This window comes from Salvelinus alpinus, chromosome 1, assembly GCF_045679555.1.
Source record: "Salvelinus alpinus chromosome 1, SLU_Salpinus.1, whole genome shotgun sequence".
NCBI classification, from domain to species: Eukaryota; Metazoa; Chordata; class Actinopteri; order Salmoniformes; family Salmonidae; genus Salvelinus; species Salvelinus alpinus.
The window spans coordinates 29,976,180-30,003,685 of NC_092086.1; the positions used below are offsets into that span (position 1 = coordinate 29,976,180).

General features: G+C 45.2%; 1 protein-coding gene across 1 annotated transcript in view; it reads left to right on the forward strand.

The window, feature by feature from the left end:
• The window catches only part of pitpnc1a (phosphatidylinositol transfer protein cytoplasmic 1a), a 120,987-nt gene that overhangs the window by 71,211 nt on the left and 22,270 nt on the right, over window positions 1–27,506 (forward strand). Inside the window, exons 2-5 of the mRNA XM_071395843.1 lie at window positions 9,543–9,691; window positions 17,574–17,662; window positions 19,830–19,837; window positions 26,843–26,914. Of these exons, the coding sequence (XP_071251944.1) occupies window positions 9,543–9,691; window positions 17,574–17,662; window positions 19,830–19,837; window positions 26,843–26,914 (318 nt within the window). The remainder of the gene's footprint in view (window positions 1–9,542; window positions 9,692–17,573; window positions 17,663–19,829; window positions 19,838–26,842; window positions 26,915–27,506) is intronic.

Here is a 27,506-nt window from a genome sequence, read left to right on the forward strand (position 1 = left end):
CTATGCAGAATATACTAGCATGTTAGCTAACTGGGGCTGAATCCACTCTATCATAGTCCCTATGCAGATTATACTAGCATGTTAGCTAACTGGGGCTGAATCCACTCTATCATAGTCCCTATGCAGAATATACTAGCATGTTAGCTAACTGGGGCTGAATCTACTCTATCATAGTCCCTATGCAGAATATACTAGCATGTTAGCTAACTGGGCTGAATCCACTCTATCATAGTCCCTATGCAGAATATACTAGCATGTTAGCTAACTGGGGCTGAATCCACTCTATCATAGTCCCTATGCAGAATATACTAGCATGTTAGCTAACTGGGGCTGAATCTACTCTATCATAGTCCCTATGCAGAATATACTAGCATGTTAGCTAACTGGGGCTGAATCCACTCTATCATAGTCCCTATGCAGAATATACTAGCATGTTAGCTAACTGGGGCTGAATCCACTCTATCATAGTCCCTATGCAGAATATACTAGCATGTTAGCTAACTGGGCTGAATCCACTCTATCATAGTCCCTATGCAGAATATACTAGCATGTTAGCTAACTGGGGCTGAATCCACTCTATCATAGTCCCTATGCAGAATATACTAGCATGTTAGCTAACTGGGGCTGAATCTACTCTATCATAGTCCCTATGCAGAATATACTAGCATGTTAGCTAACTGGGCTGAATCCACTCTATCATAGTCCCTATGCAGAATATACTAGCATGTTAGCTAACTGGGGCTGAATCCACTCTATCATAGTCCCTATGCAGAATATACTAGCATGTTAGCTAACTGGGGCTGAATCCACTCTATCATAGTCCCTATGCAGAATATACTAGCATGTTAGCTAACTGGGGCTGAATCCACTCTATCATAGTCCCTATGCAGAATATACTAGCATGTTAGCTAACTGGGGCTGAATCCACTCTATCATAGTCCCTATGCAGATTATACTAGCATGTTAGCTAACTGGGGCTGAATCCACTCTATCATAGTCCCTATGCAGAATATACTAGCATGTTAGCTAACTGGGGCTGAATCCACTCTATCATAGTCCCTATGCAGAATATACTAGCATGTTAGCTAACTGGGGCTGAATCCACTCTATCATAGTCCCTATGCAGAATATACTAGCATGTTAGCTAACTGGGGCTGAATCCACTCTATCATAGTCCCTATGCAGATTATACTAGCATGTTAGCTAACTGGGGCTGAATCCTCTCTATCATAGTCCCTATGCAGAATATACTAGCATGTTAGCTAACTGGGGCTGAATCCACTCTATCATAGTCCCTATGCAGATTATACTAGCATGTTAGCTAACTGGGGCTGAATCCACTCTATCATAGTCCCTATGCAGATTATACTAGCATGTTAGCTAACTGGGCTGAATCCACTCTATCATAGTCCCTATGCAGATTATACTAGCATGTTAGCTAACTGGTGCTGAATCCACTCTATCATAGTCCCTATGCAGAATATACTAGCATGTTAGCTAACTTGGGCTGAATCCACTCTATCATAGTCCCTATGCAGAATATACTAGCATGTTAGCTAACTGGTGCTGAATCCACTCTATCATAGTCCCTATGCAGAATATACTAGCATGTTAGCTAACTGGTGCTGAATCCACTCTATCATAGTCCCTATGCAGAATATACTAGCATGTTAGCTAACTGGGGCTGAATCCACTCTATCATAGTCCCTATGCAGAATATACTAGCATGTTAGCTAACTGGGCTGAATCCACTCTATCATAGTCCCTATGCAGAATATACTAGCATGTTAGCTAACTGGGCTGAATCCACTCTATCATAGTCCCTATGCAGAATATACTAGAATGTTAGCTAACTGGGCTGAATCCACTCTATCATAGTCCCTATGCAGAATATACTAGCATGTTAGCTAACTGGGCTGAATCCACTCTATCATAGTCCCTATGCAGAATATACTAGCATGTTAGCTAACTGGGGCTGAATCCACTCTATCATAGTCCCTATGCAGAATATACTAGCATGTTAGCTAACTGGGGCTGAATCCACTCTATCATAGTCCCTATGCAGAATATACTAGCATGTTAGCTAACTGGGGCTGAATCCACTCTATCATAGTCCCTATGCAGATTATACTAGCATGTTAGCTAACTGGGGCTGAATCCACTCTATCATAGTCCCTATGCAGAATATACTAGCATGTTAGCTAACTGGGGCTGAATCCACTCTATCATAGTCCCTATGCAGAATATACTAGCATGTTAGCTAACTGGGCTGAATCCACTCTATCATAGTCCCTATGCAGAATATACTAGCATGTTAGCTAACTGGGGCTGAATCTACTCTATCATAGTCCCTATGCAGAATATACTAGCATGTTAGCTAACTGGGGCTGAATCTACTCTATCATAGTCCCTATGCAGATTATACTAGCATGTTAGCTAACTGGGGCTGAATCTACTCTATCATAGTCCCTATGCAGAATATACTAGCATGTTAGCTAACTGGGGCTGAATCTACTCTATCATAGTCCCTATGCAGATTATACTAGCATGTTAGCTAACTGGGGCTGAATCCGCTCTATCATAGTCCCTATGCAGAATATACTAGCATGTTAGCTAACTGGGGCTGAATCTACTCTATCATAGTCCCTATGCAGATTATACTAGCATGTTAGCTAACTGGGGCTGAATCCACTCTATCATAGTCCCTATGCAGAATATACTAGCATGTTAGCTAACTGGGCTGAATCCACTCTATCATAGTCCCTATGCAGAATATACTAGCATGTTAGCTAACTGGGGCTGAATCCACTCTATCATAGTCCCTATGCAGAATATACTAGCATGTTAGCTAACTGGGGCTGAATCCACTCTATCATAGTCCCTATGCAGAATATACTAGCATGTTAGCTAACTGGGGCTGAATCCACTCTATCATAGTCCCTATGCAGATTATACTAGCATGTTAGCTAACTGGGGCTGAATCCACTCTATCATAGTCCCTATGCAGAATATACTAGCATGTTAGCTAACTGGGGCTGAATCCACTCTATCATAGTCCCTATGCAGAATATACTAGCATGTTAGCTAACTGGGCTGAATCCACTCTATCATAGTCCCTATGCAGAATATACTAGCATGTTAGCTAACTGGGGCTGAATCTACTCTATCATAGTCCCTATGCAGAATATACTAGCATGTTAGCTAACTGGGGCTGAATCTACTCTATCATAGTCCCTATGCAGATTATACTAGCATGTTAGCTAACTGGGGCTGAATCTACTCTATCATAGTCCCTATGCAGAATATACTAGCATGTTAGCTAACTGGGGCTGAATCTACTCTATCATAGTCCCTATGCAGATTATACTAGCATGTTAGCTAACTGGGGCTGAATCCGCTCTATCATAGTCCCTATGCAGAATATACTAGCATGTTAGCTAACTGGGGCTGAATCTACTCTATCATAGTCCCTATGCAGATTATACTAGCATGTTAGCTAACTGGGGCTGAATCCACTCTATCATAGTCCCTATGCAGAATATACTAGCATGTTAGCTAACTGGGGCTGAATCCACTCTATCATAGTCCCTATGCAGAATATACTAGCATGTTAGCTAACTGGGGCTGAATCCACTCTATCATAGTCCCTATGCAGATTATACTAGCATGTTAGCTAACTGGGGCTGAATCCACTTGTTCACATCATGTGGAGCTCACAGTGTACTAGACCCAGCATGGTATGGCTCTGTTTATTCTCTAGAGTCTAAGCTTTCATACTGGGCTGGTTAATTCCCAAAACGACTGAAGATTCCGGTAACTTTGCAACCCTGGGCAGGGGTTGCTTCTCAAATGGCACCCTATTCCCTTTATAGTGCACTACTTTTGTCCAGGGCCCATATGACTCTGGACAAATATAGTGCATTATATATGGGAATTGGGTGCCATTTGCATTTGAGACTTGGAGTACAACAATGTAATGATTATTTATTGTTTACTTTGAAATATGCTTGAAATGTGTTTCCGCACACAATGGCTGCATTCCTGCACAAAGATGCTTTCTGTCTATTCTTTCCCTCCTTCATCTATCGTTTCTCTATATAACATTCTCTTTCCCTCCTTCATCTGTCGTTTCTCTGTAAAACATTCTCTTTCCCTCCTTCATCTGTCGTTTCTCTATAAAACATTCTCTTTCCCTCCTTCAGCTATCGTTTCTCTATATAACATTCTCTTTCCCTCCTTCATCTGTCGTTTCTCTATAAAACATTCTCTTTCCCTCCTTCATCTGTTGTTTCTCCGTAAAGCAGGGAGCATCTCTTTCCCTCCTTCATCTGTTGTTTCTCTGTAAAGCAGGGAGCATCTCTTTCCCTCCTTCATCTGTTGTTTCTCTGTAAAGCAGGGAGCATCTCTTTCCCTCCTTCATCTGTTGTTTCTCTGTAAAGCAGGGAGCATCTCTTTCCCTCCTTCATCTGTTGTTTCTCTGTAAAGCAGGGAGCATCTCTTTCCCTCCTTCATCTGTCGTTTCTCTGTAAATCAGGGAGCATCTCTTTCCCTTCATCTGTTGTTTCTCTGTAAATCAGGGAGCATCTCTTTCTCTCCTTCATCTGTTGTTTCTCCATAAAGCAGGGAGCATCTCTTTCCCTTCATCTGTCGTTTCTCTATAAAACATTCTCTTTCCCTCCTTCATCTGTTGTTTCTCTGTAAAGCAGGGAGCATCTCTTTCCCTCCTTCATCTGTTGTTTCTCTGTAAAGCAGGGAGCATCTCTTTCCCTCCTTCATCTGTCGTTTCTCTGTAAAACATTATCTTTCCCTCCTTCATCTGTTGTTTCTCTGTAAAGCAGGGAGCATCTCTTTCCCTCCTTCATCTGTCGTTTCTCTGTAAAACATTATCTTTCCCTCCTTCATCTGTCATTTCTCTGTAAATCAGGGAGCATCTCTTTCCCTCCTTCATCTGTTGTTTCTCTGTAAAGCAGGGAGCATCTCTTTCCCTCCTTCATCTGTTGTTTCTCTGTAAAGCAGGGAGCATCTCTTTCCCTCCTTCATCTGTTGTTTCTCTGTAAAGCAGGGAGCATCTCTTTCCCCCCTTCATCTGTTGTTTCTCTGTAAAGCAGGGAGCATCTCTTTCCCTCCTTCATCTGTTGTTTCTCTGTAAAGCAGGGAGCATCTCTTTCCCTCCTTCATCTGTTGTTTCTCTGTAAAGCAGGGAGCATCTCTTTCCCTTCATCTGTCGTTTCTCTGTAAAACATTATCTTTCCCTCCATCTGTCGTTTCTCTGTAAAACATTCTCTTTCCCTCCTTCATCTGTTGTTTCTCTGTAAATCAGGGAGCATCTCTTTCCCTTCATCTGTCGTTTCTCTGTAAAACATTATCTTTTCCTCCATCTGTTGTTTCTCTATAAAACATTATCTTTCCCTCCTTCATCTGTTGTTTCTCTGTAAATCAGGGAGCATCTCTTTCCCTCCTTCATCTGTTGTTTCTCTGTAAAGCAGGGAGCATCTCTTTCCTTCCTTCATCTGTTGTTTCTCCGTAAAGCAGGGAGCATCTCTTTCCCTCCTTCATCTGTTGTTTCTCTGTAAATCAGGGAGCATCTCTTTCCCTCCTTCATCTGTTGTTTCTCTGTAAATCAGGGAGCATCTCTTTCCCTCCATCTGTCGTTTCTCTGTAAAACAGGGAGCATCTCTTTCCCTTCATCTGTCGTTTCTCTGTAAAACAGGGAGCATCTCTTTCCCTCCTTCATCTGTTGTTTCTCTGTAAAACATTCTCTTTCCGTCCTTCATCTGTTGTTTCTCTGTAAAGCAGGGAGCATCTCTTTCCCTTCATCTGTCGTTTCTCTGTAAAACATTATCTTTCCCTCCATCTGTCGTTTCTCTGTAAAACATTCTCTTTCCCTCCTTCATCTGTCGTTTCTCTGTAAAACATTCTCTTTCCGTCCTTCATCTGTTGTTTCTCTGTAAATCAGGGAGCATCTCTTTCCCTCCTTCATCTGTCATTTCTCTGTAAGGGAGGGAGGATCGATAGAGCCACTACACAGGGTCAAATAGATAACCACAGGCCTGCTCCATGCTAATAGTCCACTGTTACTGCTCTTAGTACTGATACCAGGGTTGTGATGATACCAGTACTGCCATATTTTTCCCATGGCAAGAATGAAAACACGAAGCAGAGTCTTTGGTCCTATAAAAACCTACTGTATGTAAAATATTGTGTGCTATAGCCTGGAAAATAAATAAACGTGACTCTGGATATCAACATAATGATGTTTGTTTCCAACATTAGGGCTGTTTTCCTAAAGTTAAAGTTAAATCCGCTTCGTGTTTTGTTTCCTTACCACGATACTAACAAGCATCGTGATACTGGTATCGTACCGGCCCTACTAAGTACACCACTGGTTACCAGTGATGGTTGGATGACATCCCTGTCTTCTGTTGAACACACACACATATATGCACCATGCATGCACGTTCACACGCACAGACACACACACACACACACACACACACACACACACACACACACACACACACACACACACACACACACACACACACACACACACACACACACACACACACACACACACACACACACACACACACACACACACACACACACACACACCATCTTCCCAGAAAAGCAGGTGGAGGCGAGAAGCTTGTGTTTACAGCCAGAGAATGTTTTTTTAGGTATTTTGGGGGCTAGAAACTGGCACACGGCAACCCACACGGCAACCCACACAGCAACCCACACGGCAACCCACACAGCAACCCAGCGCTAACTAACAGACAATGGTCTGCTCAGCACAGTGATGTAATTCAAATGCTAACATAGACAGACTAATTACAGCTAATATAGCTCTCCATGTATCTTAGTTACAGGCTAAATGACTGTGCTTCTGTGTGAGGAGAGACAGTTGAGGCTGAAACACATCTCGACCAGGAGGACTGAAGGAGGTCATTGTTATTGTAAACCTAGTGTCTATGTGTTTCCTCTCTGGGAGGATGGATGCAGCAGACTGTCTCTATGTAACGCCAGCTTACACTACCTATGCCAAACAGCAGTGATTTGATGCTTCCAAAATGGCTCCCTACATAGTGCTCTCCTATGGGCACTGGTCAAAAGTAGTGCACTATATAGGGAATAGGGTGCCATTTTGAATGAAGCCATTGACTATAACAGTTCACAATGTGGTTGCTAGTCTTTGCAATTGGCGTGTAGGCAGCCTACATCTGAATGAGATCTTGCGTACATTTTGAGCCCTATGAAAAATTGTATAAGACAGAATATAAGTCTGTGTTAGAGCCTCAGCGGGCTGGGGTACTGTGCTTTGGCACAAAGAGAAGAGAGAGAAGAGAGAGAGAGAGCGAGAGAGATATGGAGAGAGAAATAGATGCATAGAGAGAGAGCGAGGTGAAGTGAGAGATTTTTATTCTAATTAATATTGTTGTTGTAATTGCTGTTAATGGTAATACCATTTCCACTACTACTATTACTATTATTATTGATACCTTATTGTAGTTGGTCCCACCATTGTTGTTATAAGTGTATTTTGACAACGTAAGTAATTTAACTTGCCATGTCAATAAAGTCTACTGAATTTAATTTAATTGAGAGATGGAGATGGAGAGAGAAAAATAGATGCAGAGAGAGAGAGAACATCATTTAACTTAACGTCTGTACTTCAGCCTTCAGTTTGATAAATCACCTCCACGAGAGGCCCTGTAAACAGAGGCAGCACTAAACATCACATATCAGATCATAGAATTCCATTAAAAGTGTCACCTCGCCCTAATGCGCAGCTGCGTCAGGGAGCCCATTGTGATGAATGGCACTGCGCTCCTGTGCAGTGCTGCGTCAAAGGGGTCCCAGTGTAATTAACGGGATTGGGAGTCCCACGGTGGAGCTGCCCCACCAAGCCTACTGTAATAATAAGGGATACTGCATTAGGGTACCATTGTGACAGAAACCTAATTTGGTGTGACAGCAAAAATGTCATTATTGTGACCAGAACATATAGCTTTAGTGGACCAGCCATTACCACAGCCTGAAAGTTCCAAAACCATTGGATAGTTGGGCATTATATACGTATTTCTAGTTTAACACTCACACCCCCACATGTTGTTTCTTCCTGCCACTGGTTCTGCTGATAGCGCTATTTCTAAGAATGCTCTTGTTTTCCCCTAATCCTCCACACCTTACTCTTGGACGTCATGGGGGTACATCATCACACCTTACTCTTGGACGTCATGGGGGTACATCATCAAAAGAAGTGTCAGCCACAAGTCAGAGCCCCATGGCCTGTTTCTGTTCCCTCTCCTAGATTAGTCTAGGTATCTCTGGAACTCTATAGGAAGCTACACTCTGAGCCACTGGTTGAGTCCCGAATGGCACCCTAGTCCCTATATAGTACACTAGTTTTGACCGGAGCCCTATGGGTCCTGGTCTAAAGTAGTACACTATGTAGGGATTTGGGATGCAGGCACTGAGCCCCTGTGTCCCTGAGAGGACTACCAGGGTCATATATGTTAGTCACAGTTCAGTATTGATTTCCTGGACTACGAATGGGAAAACCGCGCTCCCAAAGCTGTCGAGATCCCCCCTCCTGCTCTCCCTTCTCATGTTTTCCACCCGAGTTGGAAATTGTTACCGTATGACACCATCCCTGTCGCTCACAGCAACACGGTCGTATGCCCTCACGGTGCATGCGGGTGTGCGATGAGTGAAGGATTGTGAGTGTTGACTAGACTGGAGGCCTCTGGGATATGGTATCACCTAGCGTGGGCGACTGTTGCTATTGTTCTGTTGTTTAGAGCTAGCTCGGGGGTGGGGCTAATATGGACATGTCTGTTGTTATGGTGTGGATGACTCTTTTAAATCATGTGTTTGGTTGTTATGGAGACGGTTGCCAGGTGTGAATATGCCATGGTTGTTGTAACTCTGGTATTTATGATCTTAGGATAGCACCTGATCTGGGCCGATATGTTTAATGATGGTCATGAAGTTATTGTTCTGATGCCTAACATTAAATGGGAGATTTACTAGTGGTTTTATTTTACCATCATTCTTCAACAGCCTTAGATTTTCACTCAATAAAATTCCTAATTATACTCAACTAATCTTAACTTATGAATGATCTTTATCTGGCCTCATGCTAAAGCTGTCGTCTTACTCTATGTATTCCTGCAAACAACGAACGTTCCTACAATGTCTGGAAACATTCCAATGTGTTGTACAGCTAACATTAGAACGGTGGATCTAAAACCACGTCTAACATTAGAACGGTGGATCTAAAACCACGTCTAACATTACAACGGTGGATCTAAAACCACGTCTAACATTAGAACGGTGGATCTAAAACCACGTCTAACATTAGAACGGTGGATCTAAAACCACGTCTAACATTAGAACGGTGGATCTAAAACCACGTCTAACATTAGAACGGTGGATCTAAAACCACGTCTAACATTAGAACGGTGGATCTAAAACCACGTCCGTCTCACTATCTGTTTGTCTGTCTCTCTGTCTGTCTGTCTCTGTCTGTCTTCCAGTACAGGATTGGCCAGCTGTATATGATCAGCAAGCACAGCCATGAGCAGAGTGAGCGTGGAGAAGGAGTGGAGGTGGTGCAGAACGAACCCTACGAGGACCCCACACATGGACAGGGACAGTTCACAGAAAAACGGGTCTACCTCAACAAGTAAGTGTGTACTTACCAACTGTGTTGGAAAAAGTACTCAATTGTCATACTTGAGTGAAAATAAAGTTAGCGGTTTCCCGAGTGGCGCAGCGGTCTAAAGCACTGCACTGCGGTTCTTGAGGCGCCACTACAGATCCAGGCTGTGTCACAGCTGGCCAAGACCGGGAGACCCATGAGGCAGCGCACTATTAGCCCAGCATCGTCCGGGTTAGGGGAGGGTTTGGCCTGCCAGGATATCCTTGTCCCATCGCGCTCTAGCGACTCCTGTGGCGGGCTGGGCAAATGCACGTTTACACGGTTGCCAGTTGTACCTCCTACACATTGGTGAGGCTGGCTTCCGGGTTAAGCGAGCGGTGTGTCAAGAAGCAGTGCGGCTTGGTAGGGTTGTGTTTTGGAGGACGCATGGTTCTCAACTTTCACCTCTTCCGAGTTGGTAGTTGCAGCGATGGGACAAGACTGTAACTACCAATAGGATATCACGAAATTGTGGAGAAAAAGGGGTAAAAAGTACACACACAAAAATATATGTAAAGTTACTTTAATAGAAACTGACTTAAACAACTTAAGTAAAAGTGAAAGTTTCCCAGTAAAATACTAGTTGAGTAAAAGTCTTAAAGTATCTGGATTTATGTGTACAGTGTTGGGGAAAGTACTCAATTGTCATACTTCAGTAAAAGTAAAAAATAAAATGAAATGCTATACATCAAATTCCTCATATTAAGCAAACCAGACGTCACAAAGCCATGGTCCTGCCAGATTGAATACTGGCCCACAGAAGATACAGTCAACACAAAAGTCACATACTGTATACTCCGAAGGATCCTTTCAAGTGATTTAAGCATAAGGTGTTGTGTAGTTTATTCCCATTAGTAAGCTACAGCAGGACTAATCTCTTGGCACTAGCGGAGAGCGTCTGACATATCCTTGGGGAGTGCCAGACATATCCTTGGGGAGTGCCAGACATATCCTTGGGGAGTGCCAGACATATCCTTGGGGAGTGCCAGACATATCCTTGGGGAGTGCCAGACATATCCTTGGGGGGTGCCATATTCACTGTCTTCATTGGGTGAGTCAGTGCCACTAGAAAGTTTAGGACAATACTTTTCTCCTCCAGGCTAGATGGAGGTCATATTGTACAATATGTGTCTCCCCTTCTGGTAGGCCTAGATTAGAGGGTTGCATTCAAGACAAGGTCATTTTCATTGATCTCAGTTTGTCAGTGTCAGCAGAGTATCCTAGGCCTACCTTGTCATGTTTGTAGTATCATATTAAAGATTCTGATAAGGAGTATTGTAGAATTGCCTGAAATGTGTTTATAAAAGGCTTCCCACCCCCACCCCAATGCTCCTTAAAAATGTTCCTCTAGTCGGGGCTGAACTGCTACACCAAACATGAAACTCACACGCCTATGATGTTGTGTATTTCATTATGTTTACTGTCTGAGTTGGACAGTTTTGTCAGCAGTGTTGCTGTAAGAGGTTGTAACTTGTGTAGCTGCGCTGGCTACAGATGTAGGATCTTAGTAGAAATGCAGTAAATGTAAAACTGGTAGTGTATTGGAGGTGTGTAGTTTACGCATTGAAATTTCAGACTTGATTTTCCTTTACAAAATATGTTTCTACCCCTACAAAAATGTAAATGTAATCATATTCCACATAACACTTCACATGTCCTGTTGCTGCAGAATTATTTTCATGCTGTAGCAAACATGCTCAAGTTAAGATCTTACATCTGTACTTGGCAGTAGGCCTAAAAAGGGCTTGTTTGACAAGGACATTGTGTGGTGTTTCTTGGTCACATTTATCATGTGTTAAATGATGCAATGTGATTGCAAAAATGTTCAGTTATTTTTGCTGTATTTTTACTGGAAAATGTTGGCCCAGTCACTTTTACTCAGGCCCAGCCATTTTATAATCTAAATCAAATCAAATCAAACTTTATTGGTCACATACACATGGTTAGCAGATGATATTGCGAGTGTAGCGAAATGCTCGTGCTTCTAGTTCCGACAGTGCAGTAATATCTAAGTAATCTAACAATTCCACAACAACTACCTAATACACACACATCTAAAGGGATGGAATAAGAATATGTACATATAAATATATGGCTGATCGATGACAGAGCGGCATAGGCAAGATGCAATAGATGGTATAAAATACAGTATATACATATAAGATGAGTAATGTAAGATATGTAAACATTATTAAAGTGACTTGTGATCCATTTATTAAAGTGGCCCATGATTTTGCGAGTCTGTATGTAGGCAGCAGCCTCTCTGTGTTAGTGATGGCTGTTTAACAGTCTGAAGGCCTTGAGATGGAAGCAGTTTTTCAGTCTCTCGGTCCCAGCTTTGATGAACCTGTACTGACCTCGCCTTCTGGATGCTAGCGGGGTGAAAAGGCAGTGGCTCGGGTGGTTGTTGCCCTCTTTTTGGCCTTCCTGTGACATCGGGGGCTGTAGGTGTCCTGGAGGGCAGGTAGTTTGCCCCCGGTGATGCGTTGTGCAGACCACACCACCCTCTGGAGAGCCTTACCGTTGTCTGCAGGGCAGTTGCCGTACTAGGCGGTGATACAGCCCAACAGGATGCTCTCAATTGTGCATCTGTAAAAGTTTGTGAGGGTTTTAGATAACAAGCCACATTTCTTTAGCCTCCTGAGGTTGAAGAGGCGCTGTTGCGCATTCTTCACCACACTGACTGTGTGGGTGGACCATTTCAGTTTGTCCGTGATGTGTATGCCGAGGAACTTAAATAGTATTGTGATATCCTCATATCATTATGGGTCACTTAATAGAATAGAATGGAACATAATAGAATGGAAAAGAATAGAACATTATGGAATGGAATAGTATAGTATAGAATGGAATAGAATAGAAGGGAATAGATCAGAATAGAATGGAATAAAACAGAACGGAATGGAATAGATTGGAATAGAATGGAATTTAATAGAATGGAAAAGAATAGAACATTATGGAATGGAATAGTATAGTATAGAATGGAATAGAATAGAAGGGAATAGATCAGAATAGAATGGAATAAAACAGAACGGAATGGAATAGATTGGAATAGAATGGAATTTAATAGAATGGAGAATTCTTTTTTTAACAGAATAATAGTAATTTAGCAGACACTCTAATCCAGAGCAATTTACAGTAGTGAGTACATACATTTTCATACTTTTGAATCATACTGGTCCCCTGAGGGAATCAAACCCACAACCCTGGCGTTGCAAGCACCATGTTCTACCAACTGAGCCACAAGGGACCAGAATGGAATAGAATAGAATAAAAACAGAATGGAAATGAACAGAACAGAAGTTAATAGAATATTATAGAATAGAACACCAGCACTGAGGTCAGTGGTATGCTGTACACAGTATGGACATGGAGGTTCCATAAAACACTCATAAGAGGACATAACGATTTTAAGACATTATAGGTCTCACAGGTTCTAGCCATAGGAGAGCAATCTATTTTATTGCATGTGTCATTTCAATCCCATTTTCTCTGTTAGTCCATCTCCACACTCTGTTGAACATGATTACTGTGTGAAATTGAATATTTGATTCTCCATTATGTAGATTTAGATCACAATTGAATTTGCTGTTAAACGCACTGGTGAGTCTGAAATACACGTTCTGCTTCACTAATGCCTTTTCTGTGAGTTGGCCCTGGATTTGACCCAATCAGTCACACACTTTCACACACAGAGACACATGATAACATACACACTGCATGCACAAGCAAGCCCGCTTGCTCTTTCATACTCAAACATGCATACTGTATACCTCCATCTCTCGTTCTCTGTCTTTGTCTCTCCCTCACTCTTTCTCCCTATTTCTTTCTTTTTAAAATGTTTTGTTCTTTCTCTCTTTATCTCAAACACACATACCTGTCTGTCTGTCTGTCTGTCTGTGTCTGTCTGTCTGTCTGTCTGTCTGTCTGTCTGTCTGTCTGTCTGTCTGTCTGTCTGTCTGTCTGTCTCTCTCTGTCTGTCTGTCTGTCTGTCTGTCTGTCTGTCTGTCTGTCTGTCTGTCTGTCTCTCTCTGTCTGTCTGTTTCTGTCTGTCTCTGTCTGTCTCTGTCTGTCTGTCTGTCTGTCTGTCTGTCTGTCTGTCTGTCTGTCTGTCTGTCTGTCTGTCTGTCTCTGTCTGTCTCTGTCTGTCTCTGTCTGTCTCTGTCTGTCTCTGTCTGTCTGTCTGTCTGTCTGTCTGTCTGTCTGTCATACTGACAGATCAGAGTCAATCAACTGAGCCACTGACTCATCATCAGAGATGTGACCAGGAACACAGTTTAGCAGAGTGGGTTCATTCTAGTTTGGGACATGGTCAAGATGCGGTCGCCAATGGAAACAGCCTCCCAGATCCAAATTTAGCCAAATCCTCCACCAGCCAGGCAACCGTCACAACCCAAGGGGTTCTTCATGCACTAAGTGGACAGCGTTGTCGGACAGTCACAGAAAGTCACGGCCCTGGTCTTGCAGTGTGCTGCTCTGGGAAATCCATCAGGTCTAACTGTGTTCCGGACTGTTTCATTCTGATCACAGCAGACCTGCCTGCCTGGCGGAAGGAACTGCTCTCTATTGATTCCATGGGTCTGGTCCCTGTGGAGCGTTATCTATCTCCCATTCACTGACTTCATTAGGTGTCTGGTCCCTATGGAACGTTATCTATCTCCCATTCACTGACTTCATTAGGTGTCTGGTCCCTATGGAGCGTTATCTATCTCCCATTCACTGACTTCATTAGGTGTCTGGTCCCTATGGAGCGTTATCTATCTCCCATTCACTGACTTCATTAGGTGTCTGGTCCCTATGGAGCGTTATCTATCTCCCATTCACTGACTTCATTAGGTGTCTGGTCCCTATGGAGCGTTATCTATCTCCCATTCACTGACTTCATTAGGTGTCTGGTCCCTATGGAGCGTTATCTATCTCCCATTCACTGACTTCATTAGGTGTCTGGGATGCGAGGAGGCACTCTGATTGGTTTCCAGGGGGTCAGATAGGTACAAACCGGGTCAGAGATGGGCGACATCTTAAATGGCACCCTAATCCCTTTATAATGCAATATTCCCTATGGCAAAATGTCCACTACTTTTGACCATAGGGAATATAGTGACATTTGGGCCGCAGGTCATGGTAATGGGTGGTACCAGTAATGTATGGTATCTATGGGTGGTACCAGTAATGTATGGTATCTATGGGTGACACCATTAATGTATGGTATTTATGGGTGGTACCAGTAATGTATGGTATCTATGGGTGGTACCAGTAATGTATGGTATCTATGGGTGGTACCAGTAATGTATGGTATCTATGGGTGGCACCAGTAATGTATGGTATCTATGGGTGGTACCAGTAATGTATGGTATCTATGGGTGGCACCAGTAATGTATGGTATCTATGGGTGACACCAGTAATGCATGGTATTTATGGGTGGTACCAGTAATGTATGGTATCTATGGGTGGTACCAGTAACGTATGGTATCTATGGGTGGTACTAGTAATGTATGGTATATATGGGTGGTACCAGTAATGTATGGTATCTATGGGTGGTACCAGTAATGCATGGTATCTATGGGTGGTACCAGTAATGTATGGTATATATGGGTGGTACCAGTAATGTATGGTATCTATGGGTGGTACCAGTAATGTATGGTATTTATGGGTGGTACCAGTAATGTATGGTATCTATGGGTGGTACCAGTAATGTATGGTATCTATGGGTGGTACCAGTAATGTATGGTATCTATGGGTGGTACCAGTAATGTATGGTATCTATGGGTGGTACCAGTAACGTATGGTATCTATGGGTGGTACCAGTAATGTATGGTATATATGGGTGGTACCAGTAATGTATGGTATCTATGGGTGGTACCAGTAATGTATGGTATCTATGGGTGGCACCAGTAATGTATGGTATCTATGGGTGGTACCAGTAATGTATGGTATCTATGGGTGGTACCAGTAATGTATGGTATCTATGGGTGACACCATTAATGTATGGTATTTATGGGTGGTACAGGGTCCCAGTTCACAGGTTACAGATGCCCACTTCTGAAACTCAAGTTTTTAAACGTAATTTCAAAACCTTAGTTCTAATTTAGCACACATTGTTACCATTGACTTCCCTGTAGAGATTGAGTGTAGGGTTTAGATTTTAGAATGCCAGGTGAGGCAGAAAGAGAAAGCAGTGGAAAAGACAGAGAGGAGTGTAGGTTTTAGATTTTAGAATGCCAGGTGAGGCAGAAAGAGAAAGCAGTGGAAAAGACAGAGAGGAGTGTAGGGTTTAGATTTTAGAATGCCAGGTGAGGCAGAAAGAGAAAGCAGTGGAAAAGACAGAGAGGAGTGTAGGTTTTCAGACAGAAGTACGACAGGTAAGCTGCCTGTGTGAGCTCTGATGGGAGAGGAGATCAGCGTAGTGTAAGTGGTGGATCATTTGAACAGTCACGTTGGGATGCTGTACCTGCCTTCCCACCCACAGACCACCTGCTACCACAGCCAGACAAGTACGTGCGTGTGAGAGTGTGTGTGTGCAGAAAGGGAGGGTGAGGACATAAAAGTGGTCCTCTATACTTTGCTATTTAAAGGTCCGTCAGTGAGAGTGCAATGAACACAGCATGTCAGTCCTCTGTGGAACTGACATTAACGACTGGAGGATCTGTAGACTGGGACCAACAGGAACACAATATTCATCCCACAGGAGGCTGCTGAGGGGAGGACGGCCCATAATAACGGTCGTAACGGAGCGCATGGAATGGCACCAAGCACATGGAAACAATGTGTTTTATGTATTTGATACCGTTCCACCAGCCCGTCCTCCCCAATTAAGGTGCCCCCAACCTCATGTGATTCAGCCATCTAATCAACAAGGCTGAGGGAGGGTTGTTCTCCAACATTACTCAGTAAATGTAATATTTTGAGTGAGAATACTCCCCCAGTGGTATTTGGCTGTTTAAAATGGCATCCGCCCACCTTCTGTTGACAGAGCTATTTGCAACTTTATGGCTGGCCTGGTGCTGCAGTCTGCACTTCTCCAATGTATGATATTGACTGCAGTAAACCCACCCGTGACACCCACAATATTTATGGGTCTGTGTCCCTCATACACAGCCGTTTGGGCTGTATCTGTTGGCTTTTGCTGTTGCGGGCTTTCTGCTTCGATTCATCCACACAAATGTAGTGTCCGGATGGAATTGGGATAAAATATACTTTATGCCTCTAATAAAGTTTATGCCTCCACCCAGGGCTCAAAATATCATTCTCAATGTAATTTGTTCTCATAGGATTCTTCTCCTCTCTCCTCGTATTTAACAGTTTTAACATCCACCTCAGCATCACGGCAGCAGACATCTTTCCTGCTCATCCTTCCAGCTCTGGTTCTCTGGTTAGGTTTAGATAGGACATTCTTGAATGGGTTCTCCCTGATTGGCTACAAGGTCAGACCATCAGACCATGATGGTCACAGAGGTTCCTTTAGTTCTGAATGAGAGAACCCCTGGCTGTGTTCTCTGTGCTCCGTCCTCTCCCTTTTGTTGCAGATTGCCCAGTAAAATCACCATAATCTACAGAATTTTGAGCCGCAATGGCCACCCAGCAGTCTCCATTTTCAGCTCCTCACAGCTGGCGCCAGATACTGCATAGGGTCTAACAGTGAGGAAGGGATAGCAAGGGGTGGAAGGGTTCAGGTCTATGATTCAGATGGATGTCATGTCTTCTCTCGTTTCCGTTTGATGCTGTTCTCTATCTCTCGCTGTGCTCCACCTTACCTCTACTTCTCCCCTCTTCTTGTCTCTTCTCATCCCTCGTTCCCTTGCTTCTCTCTTTTCTTCACTCCACTTCTCCCTTATTTCATTCAGCTCACTTGTCTTCTCTCTTTCAGTAAGCTCCCTAGCTGGGCCAGGGCGGTGGTCCCTAAAATCTTCTATGTGACAGAGAAGGCCTGGAACTACTACCCCTACACCATCACAGGTAACCACTCCTAGGTCCATCATCACACTGTAACACCTCTACACTACTACCTACACCATCACAGGTAACCACTCCTAGGTCCATCATCACCCTGTAACACCTCTACACTACTACCTACACCATCACAAGTAACCACTCCTAGGACCATTACACTGTAACACCTCTACACTACTACCTACACCATCACAGGTAACCTACTAGGACCATTACACTGTAACACCTCTACACTACTACCTACACCATCACAGGTAACCACTCCCAGGACAATTACACTGTAACACCTCTACACTACTACCTACACCATCACAGGTAACCACTCCTAGGACCATTACACTGTAACACCTCTACACTACTACCTACACCATCACAGGTAACCTACTAGGACCATTACACTGTAACACCTCTACACTACTACCTACACCATCACAGGTAACCTACTAGGACCATTACACTGTAACACCTCTACACTACTACCTACACCATCACAGGTAACCACTCCTAGAACCATTACACTGTAACACCTCTACACTACTACCTACACCATCACAGGTAACCACTCCTAGGACCATTACACTGTAACACCTCTACACTACTACCTACACCATCACAGGTAACCACTCCTAGGTCCATCATCACACTGTAACACCTCTACACTACTACCTACACCATCACAGGTAACCTACTAGGACCATTACACTGTAACACCTCTACACTACTACCTACACCATCACAGGTAACCATTCCTAGGTCCATCATCACACTGTAACACCTCTACACTACTACCTACACCATCACAGGTAACCATTCCTAGGTCCATCATCACACTGTAACACCTCTACACTACTACCTACACCATCACAGGTAACCACTCCTAGGACCATTACACTGTAACACCTCTACACTACTACCTACACCATCACAGGTAACCTACTAGGACCATTACACTGTAACACCTCTACACTACTACCTACACCATCACAGGTAACCTACTAGGACCATTACGCTGTAACACCTCTACACTACTACCTACACCATCACAGGTAACCACTCCTAGGACCATTACACTGTAACACCTCTACACTACTACCTACACCATCACAGGTAACCTACTAGGACCATTACACTGTGGCACCTCTACACTACTACCTACACCATCACAGGTAACCTACTATGACCATTACCCTGTAACACCTCTGATTAATATCAGTCTTTCTCTCTCTCTGTTCTGGTCCCTCTTATCCCTGAGGGGAAGAGCAGTACAGGACAGTATAGTGTGTCTGATAACGGAAAGGAGGAAAGGGGATACCTGGTCAGTTGTACAACTGAATGCATTCAACCCAAATGTGTCTTCCACATTTAATCCCTCTGAATCAGAGAGGTGCGGGGGCTGCCTTAATCGACATCCTCGTCTTCAGCCCCGTGAGCAATTGTTGTTGGGGGTTAACTGCCTCGCTCAAGGGATGAACGGCACATTTTTCCACCTTGCCGGCTCTTGGATTCAAACCATGGACTGTACTGTACTCTGATAGACATTGTGATAATGGTGTATAGCTAGGTGATGGACTGTACTGTACTCTGCACAGGGACTGTTTGTCCTGGTTGGCTATTTTGGACTGGACTGACTAAGAGCTCTATCTGTTCTCAACCTTCTCTATCTGTTCAGACCCAACGTATTCCCCAGCTTCATCCCCCTACCACACACACGAACACACACACTATTCCCTTCCTCAGAGAGAAGAATCCCAATAGCTTGTTGGGAGGGATGGAGTGAGTGATGGAGGATGACATGATGAGAGGGTCATATTATTAGAGAGCTATAAAAGAAAACAAGCTCATGCTGCTCCTTGTTGTCCTTCTCAGGTGTCCTCTTAACACATGATGTTCTCTCCCCCTCTCTTCTCTTGTTTATCTCCTCTTTCTTTTTTTTCTTTTTCTCCCTCTCTCCTATTGTTTAACTCCCTCCCCTTTTTCTCTCTCTCCTCTTGTTTAATTCCCTCCCCTTTTCTCTCTCTTTCTCTCGCCCCCTCTCTCCTCTTGTTTAACTCCCTCTCATCTTTCACTCTCCCTCCCTCTCTCTCTCTCTTTCTCTCCTCTCGTTAAACTCCCTCCCCTCTTTGTCTCTCTCCATCTCTCTCTGGTCCTGGATTCTTCTCCTGCTGTGACGTAGAGTACACTGTGAGTATCCCACCGATGTTCCTTACGCACGCACGCACGCGCGCACACACACACACACACACACACACACACACACACACACACACACACACACACACACACACACACACACACACACACACACACACACACACACACACACACACACTCCTCATTACCCCTCCAGAAAGTGGCGCAGCAGTCTAAGGCACTGCATTACGGTGCTAGAAGTGTCACTACAGACCTTGGTTTGTTCCCAGGCTGGGGGGGGTATAGGCAGTCATTGTAAATAAGAATTTGTTCTGAACTGACTTGTCTAGTTAAATAAAAAACTAGTAGAAGTCATGCAGAGCAGTCTGCCAGAAGTTAGGGGTTAGGTGAGTGTGTGCTCTGATGAGTATGAAACCTTTTATTCCTGTGGAATTCCATCTCTGTTTTGAATCAGTGAATGGTTCCCCCAGAGATGTACAGAGCAGCAATACAATGTCATGGCAATGCTGTGTGAGTCCTTAAATTCCAAATCTAATAGCTAAATGATCCTTGGCATGACCATCTTAAAACTATTCCATATGTTCACTTAATAGCTTAGACTCTTATGTAAAGCAACACGCTCAATTTGATTAGGCTTTGAATGTCATTAAAGGGACTTCAATATGCAATATTATTTAATTAGCCGATAATATTTCAATGAGTTTTACAGACAGCTTCATCTATTGTTCTGGTTCTATATTTAGCCATTGAGGATTTATTTTCTACTACCTCAGACTGCGTCCTAAATGGCACCCTTTCCCCTATATACTGCACTAGTTTTGACCAAAGTCCTATGGGCTCTACATAGGGAATAGGATGGTATTTGGGACACAACCTCATTCATGTATGGGCTTTTACTGAAATTATTAAAGGAGAGGTGCTCGGTTACACAATGCACTGAACCTGGTGTGTGTGTGTGTGTGTGTGTGTGTGTGTGTGTGTGTGTGTGTGTGTGTGTGTGTGTGTGTGTGTGTGTGTGTGTGTGTGTGTGTGTGTGTGTGTGTGTGTGTGTGTGTGTGTGTGTGTGTGCGTGAGCGTGCACTTTAATGAGGCTAAATGAATGGAAAAGATGGAACACGTGCTGGTTAACAGGAGTTGACTACAGTGAACATGTTCAACATGGGGTTCTTGGATGTGTGATATTGTGTCAGTAGATTGGGTGTAGTACACCAAACAGCTCTGTTGAAGTAGAGGGATTGAAGACGTCTCCTGTTGTGTAGTTTTGCAGGACAGGGGATGTTATTTAAAGAAACAAAAGGGATGGATGTGCTGAAGATAATGTTGGTTCAGATGAAGATAAGGACACACCCTCTCTCTTGAAAAGCACACACACACACACACACACACACACACACACACACAACCTCCTGCAGCAAGCCTATAGCCTCGGCCCCACCCCATGCTGCTGCACTGTGGACCTATTCATTCCTTCCCATTCTCTCTATTCTAAAGGGACATATGAACACATACACATACAGAAACACACTCACTCATACCGTTATGGAACTGGAGATCTATTGAGCATCACTGTAATTGCAGTGTTAAAGAGTTCATCTAATCAAAGCCTATGGTGAGGGCAGTGTGATTGATGATTGACTAGCCAAGGGGGGATGGGGAGGAAGGTATGAGTGATAGTTGACTAGCCATGGGGGGATAGGGAGGAAGGTATGAGTGATAGTTGACTAGCCAAGGGGGGACGGGGAGTAAGGTATGAGTGATAGTTGACTAGCCATGGAGGGATGTGGAGGAAGGTATGAGTGATGATTGACTAGCCAAGGGGGGATGGGGAGGAAGGTATGAGTGATAGTTGACTAGCCATGGAGGGATGGGGCGGAAGGTATGAGTGATAGTTGACTAGCCATGGGGGGATGGGGAGGAAGGTATGAGTGATAGTTGACTAGCCATGAGGTGATGTAGAGGAAGGTATGAGTGATAGTTGACTAGCCATGGGGGGGATGTGGAGGAAGGTATGAGTGATAGTTGACTAGCCATGGGGGGATGTGGAGGAAGGTATGAGTGATAGTTGACTAGCCATGGGGGGACGGGGAGGAAGGTATGAGTGATAGTTGCTAGCCATGAGGTGATGGGGAGGAAGGTATGAGTGATAGTTGACTAGCCATGGGGGGACGGGGAGGAAGGTTTGAGTGATGATTGACTAGCCATGGAGGGATGGGGAGGAAGGTATGAGTGATAGTTGACTAGCAATACGGGGAGGAAGGTATGAGTGATAGTTGACTAGTCATGAGGTGATGTGGAGGAAGGTATGAGTGATAGTTGACTAGCCATGGGGGGACGGGGAGGAAGGTATGAGTGATAGTTGACTAGCCATGGAGGGATGTGGAAGCAGGTATGAGTGATAGTTGACTAGCCATACGGAAGAAGGTATGAGTGATAGTTGACTAGTTATGGGGGGACAGGGTGGAAGGTATGAGTGATAGTTGACTAGCCATGAGGTGATGTGGAGGAAGGTATGAGTGATAGTTGACTAGCCATGGGGGAATGTGGAGGAAGGTATGAGTGATAGTTGACTAGCCATGGGGGGATGTGGAGGAAGGTATGAGTGATAGTTGACTAGCAATACGGGGAGGAAGGTATGAGTGATAGTTGACTAGTCATGAGGTGATGTGGAGGAAGGTATGAGTGATAGTTGACTAGCCATGGGGGGACGGGGAGGAAGGTATGAGTGATAGTTGACTAGCCATGGGGGGAATGTGGAGGAAGGTATGCGTGATAGTTGACTACTCACGGGGGGACGGGGAGGAAGGTATGAGTGATAGTTGACTAGCCATGGGGGGATGGGGAGGAAAATATGAGTGATAGTTCACTAGCCATGGGGGGGATGTGGAGGAAGGTATGAGTGATAGTTGACTAGCCATGGGGGGATGGGGAGGAAGGTATGAGTGATAGTTGACTAGCCATGAGGTGACAGGGAGGAAGGTATGAGTGATAGTTGACTAGCCATGGGGGGACGGGGAGGAAGGTATGCGTGATAGTTGACTAGCCATGGGGGGACGGGGAGGAAGGTATGAGTGATAGTTCACTAGCCATGGAGGGATGTGGAGGAAGGTATGAGTGATAGTTGACTAGCCATACGGGGAGGAAGGTATGAGTGATGATTGACTAGCCATGGGGGGATGGGGAGGAAGGTATGCGTGATAGTTGACTAGCCATGGGGGGACGGGGAGGAAGGTATGAGTGATAGTTGACTAGCCATGGAGGGATGTGGAGGAAGGTATGAGTGATAGTTGACTAGCCATATGGGGAGGAAGGTATGAGTGATAGTTGACTAGCCATGGAGGGATGTGGAAGAAGGTATGAGTGATAGTTGACTAGCCATGGGGGGATGTGGAGGAAGGTATGAGTGATAGTTGACTAGCCATGAGGTGATGGGGAAGAAGGTATGAGTGATAGTTGACTAGCCATGAGGTGATGGGGAGGAAGGTATGAGTGATAGTTGATTAGTCATGGGGGGATGTGGAGGAAGGTATGAGTGATAGTTGACTAGCCATGGGGGGACGGGGAGGAAGGTATGAGTGATAGTTGACTAGCCATGGGGGGACGGGGAGAAAGGTATTGGTGATAGTTGACTAACCATGGGGGCTTGTGGAGTACGGTATGAGTGATAGTTGACTAGCCATGGGGGGATGTGGAGGAAGGTATGAGTGATAGTTGACTAGCCATGGAGGGATGTGGAGGAAGGTATGAGTGATAGTTGACTAGCCATATGGGGAGGAAGGTATGAGTGATAGTTGACTAGCCATGGAGGGATGTGGAAGAAGGTATGAGTGATAGTTGACTAGCCATGGGGGGATGTGGAGGAAGGTATGAGTGATAGTTGACTAGCCATGAGGTGATGGGGAAGAAGGTATGAGTGATAGTTGACTAGCCATGAGGTGATGGGGAGGAAGGTATGAGTGATAGTTGATTAGTCATGGGGGGATGTGGAGGAAGGTATGAGTGATAGTTGACTAGCCATGGGGGGACGGGGAGGAAGGTATGAGTGATAGTTGACTAGCCATGGGGGGACGGGGAGAAAGGTATTGGTGATAGTAGACTAACCATGGGGGCTTGTGGAGTACGGTATGAGTGATAGTTGACTAGCCATGGGGGGATGTGGAGGAAGGTATGAGTGATAGTTGACTAGCCATGGAGGGATGTGGAGTACGGTATGAGTGATAGTTGACTAGCCATGGGGGGACGGGGAGAAAGGTATTGGTGATAGTTGACTAGCCATGGGGGGGATGTGGAGGAAGGTATGAGTGATAGTTGACTAGCCATGGAGGTATGTGGAGTACGGTATGAGTGATAGTTGACTAGCCATGGAGGGATGTGGAAGAAGCTATGAGTGATAGTTGACTAGCCATGAGGTGATGGGGAGGAAGGTATGAGTGATAGTTGACTAGCCAAGGGGGGACGGGGAGGAAGGTATGAGTGATAGTTGACTAGCCATGGGGGCATGTGGAGGAAGGTATGCGTGATAGTTAACTAGCCATGGGGGGACCGGGAGGAAGGTATGAGTGATAGTTGACTAGCCAAGGGGGGACGGGGAGGAAGGTATGAGTGATAGTTGACTAGCCATGGGGGAACGGGGAAGAAGGTATGAGTGATAGTTGACTATCCATGAGGTTATGTGGAGGAAGGTATGAGTGATAGTTGACTAGCCATGGGGGGACGGGGAGGAAGGTATGAGTGGTAGTTGACTAGCCATGGGGGCATGTGGAGGAAGGTATGAGTGATAGTTGACTATCCATGGAGGGACGGGGAGAAAGGTATTGGTGATAGTTGACTAACCATGGGGGCTTGTGGAGGAAGGTATGAGTGATATTTGACTAACCATGGAGGGACGGGGAGGAAGGTATGACTGATAGTTGACTAGCCATGGGGGGATGTGGAGGAAGGTATGAGTGATAGTTGACTAGCCATGAGGTGATGTGGAGGAAGGTATGAGTGATAGTTGACTAGCCATGAGGTGATGGGGAGGATGGTATGAGTGATAGTTGACTAGCCAAGGGGGGACGGGGAGGAAGGTATTAGTGATAGTTGACTAGCCATGGGGGGATGTGGAGGAAGGTACATTTACATTTACATTTACGTCATTTAGCAGACGCTCTTATCCAGAGCGACTTACAAATTGGAAAGTTCATACATATTCATCCTGGTCCCCCTTGGGGAATGAACCCACAACCCTGGCGTTGCAAGCGCCATGCTCTACCAACTGAGCCACACGGGACCAGTTGGTAGACACACACACACAAGGTATGAGTGATAGTTGACTAGCCAAGGGGGGACGTGGAGGAAGGTATGAGTGATAGTTGACTAGCCATGGGGGGGATGTGGAGGAAGGTATGAGTGATAGTTGACTACCCATGGGGGGGATGTGGAGGAAGGTATGAGTGATAGTTGACTAGCCATGAGGGGACGGGGAGGAAGGTATGAGTGATAGTTGACTAGCCATGGGGGGACGGGGAGGAAGGTATGAGTGATAGTTGACTAGCCATGGGGGGACGGGGAGGAAGGTATGAGTGGTAGTTGACTAGCCATGAGGTGATGGGGAGGAAGGTATGAGTGATAGTTGACTAGCCATGGGGGGACGGGGAGGAAGGTATGAGTGATAGTTGACTAGCCATGGGGGGATGTGGAGGAAGGTATGAGTGATAGTTGACTAGCCATGGGGGGATGTGGAGGACGGGAGGTATGAGTGATAGTTGACTAGCCATGGGGGGATGTGGAGGAAGGTATGAGTGATAGTTGACTAGCCATGGGGGGATGTGGAGGAAGGTATGAGTGATAGTTGACTAGCCATGGGGGGACGGGGAGGAAGGTATGAGTGATAGTTGACTAGCCATGGGGGGACGGGGAGGAAGGTATGAGTGATAGTTGACTAGCCATGGGGGGACGGGGAGGAAGGTATGAGTGATAGTTGACTAGCCATGGGGGGACGGGGAGGAAGGTATGAGTGATAGTTGACTAGCCATGGGGGGACGGGGAGGAAGGTATGAGTGATAGTTGACTAGCCATGGGGGGACGGGAGGAAGGTATGAGTGATAGTTGACTAGCCATGGGGGGACGGGAGGAAGGTATGAGTGATAGTTGACTAGCCATGGGGGGACGGGAGGAAGGTATGAGTGATAGTTGACTAGCCATGGGGGGACGGGAGGAAGGTATGAGTGATAGTTGACTAGCCATGGGGGGACGGGAGGAAGGTATGAGTGATAGTTGACTAGCCATGGGGGGACGGGAGGAAGGTATGAGTGATAGTTGACTAGCCATGGGGGGACGGGAGGAAGGTATGAGTGATAGTTGACTAGCCATGGGGGGACGGGAGGAAGGTATGAGTGATAGTTGACTAGCCATGGGGGGATAGGGGGGAGGTTCAGGGTGTGAACGAGGAGCCAGTAAATCCACAGGGCGATATAATATAATCATTATTACTGAAGACAGGGGCAATAAAACACACGCAATCACACTCAGCGTGTCACACACAGACGTACATGTGCACACACACACACACGTGCACACACACACACACGTGCACACACACACACACACACACACACACACACACACACACACACACACACACACACACACACACACACACACACACACACACACACACACACACACACACACTGCCCATAAAACACCACTCCCTGCAGGCTGACCACAAAGACCCAGGAAAATATTCCCTCTGTCTTTCTTGAGCTTGTATGGATGGTGGTAGACAGATTCGATGGGGGGTGCTCCACACCCTGTTGTAGATGATTAGGATTTAACCACTCTACATTTAGGTTATGTCCTAAATGGGACTCTATTGCCTATGTAGTGTTTTGACCAGGGCCCACTATAGGGCCTACATAGTGCGTCCTGGTCAACAATAGTGCACTACATAGGCAATAGGGTACTCTTTGGGACTCAGACATACCAATTCAAAATATTGTCTTAATGTGTCTCTATTCTGTGTGTAATCTCCTGCTGTTCTCTCCTCCTCTCTAGTGTTCCTTTCTGCCAAAGTTCTCCATTCACATAGAGACCAAGTATGAGGACAACAAAGGCAGCAATGACAATGTTAGTATGGTTGTCTGTGCATGGTCATGGTGTGTGTCTGTGAGTGGTCATGGTGTGTGTCTGTGAGTGGTCATGGTGTGTGTCTGTGAGTGGTCGTGGTGTGTGTCTGTGCATGGTCATGGTGTGTGTCTGTGAGTGGTCATGGTGTGTGTCTATGAGTGGTCATGGTGTGTGTCTGTGAGTGGGCATGGTGTGTGTCTGTGCATGGTCATGATGTGTGTCTGTGCATGGTCATGGTGTGTGTCTGTGCATGGTCGTGGTGTGTGTCTGTGAGTGGTCATGGTGTGTGTCTGTGAGTGGTCATGGTGTGTGTCTGTGAGTAGTCATGGTGTGTGTCTGTGCATGGTCATGGTGTGTGTCTGTGAGTGGTCGTGGTGTGTGTTTGTGAGTGGTGTGTGGCTGTGCATGGTCATGGTGTGTGTCTGTGAGTGGTCATGGTGTGTGTCTGTGAGTGGTCATGGTGTGTGTCTGTGAGTGGTCGTGGTGTGTGTCTGTGAGTGGTCGTGGTGTGTGTCTGTGCATGGTCGTGGTGTGTGTCTGTGAGTGGTCGTGGTGTGTGTCTGTGCATGGTCGTGGTGTGTGTCTCTGAGTG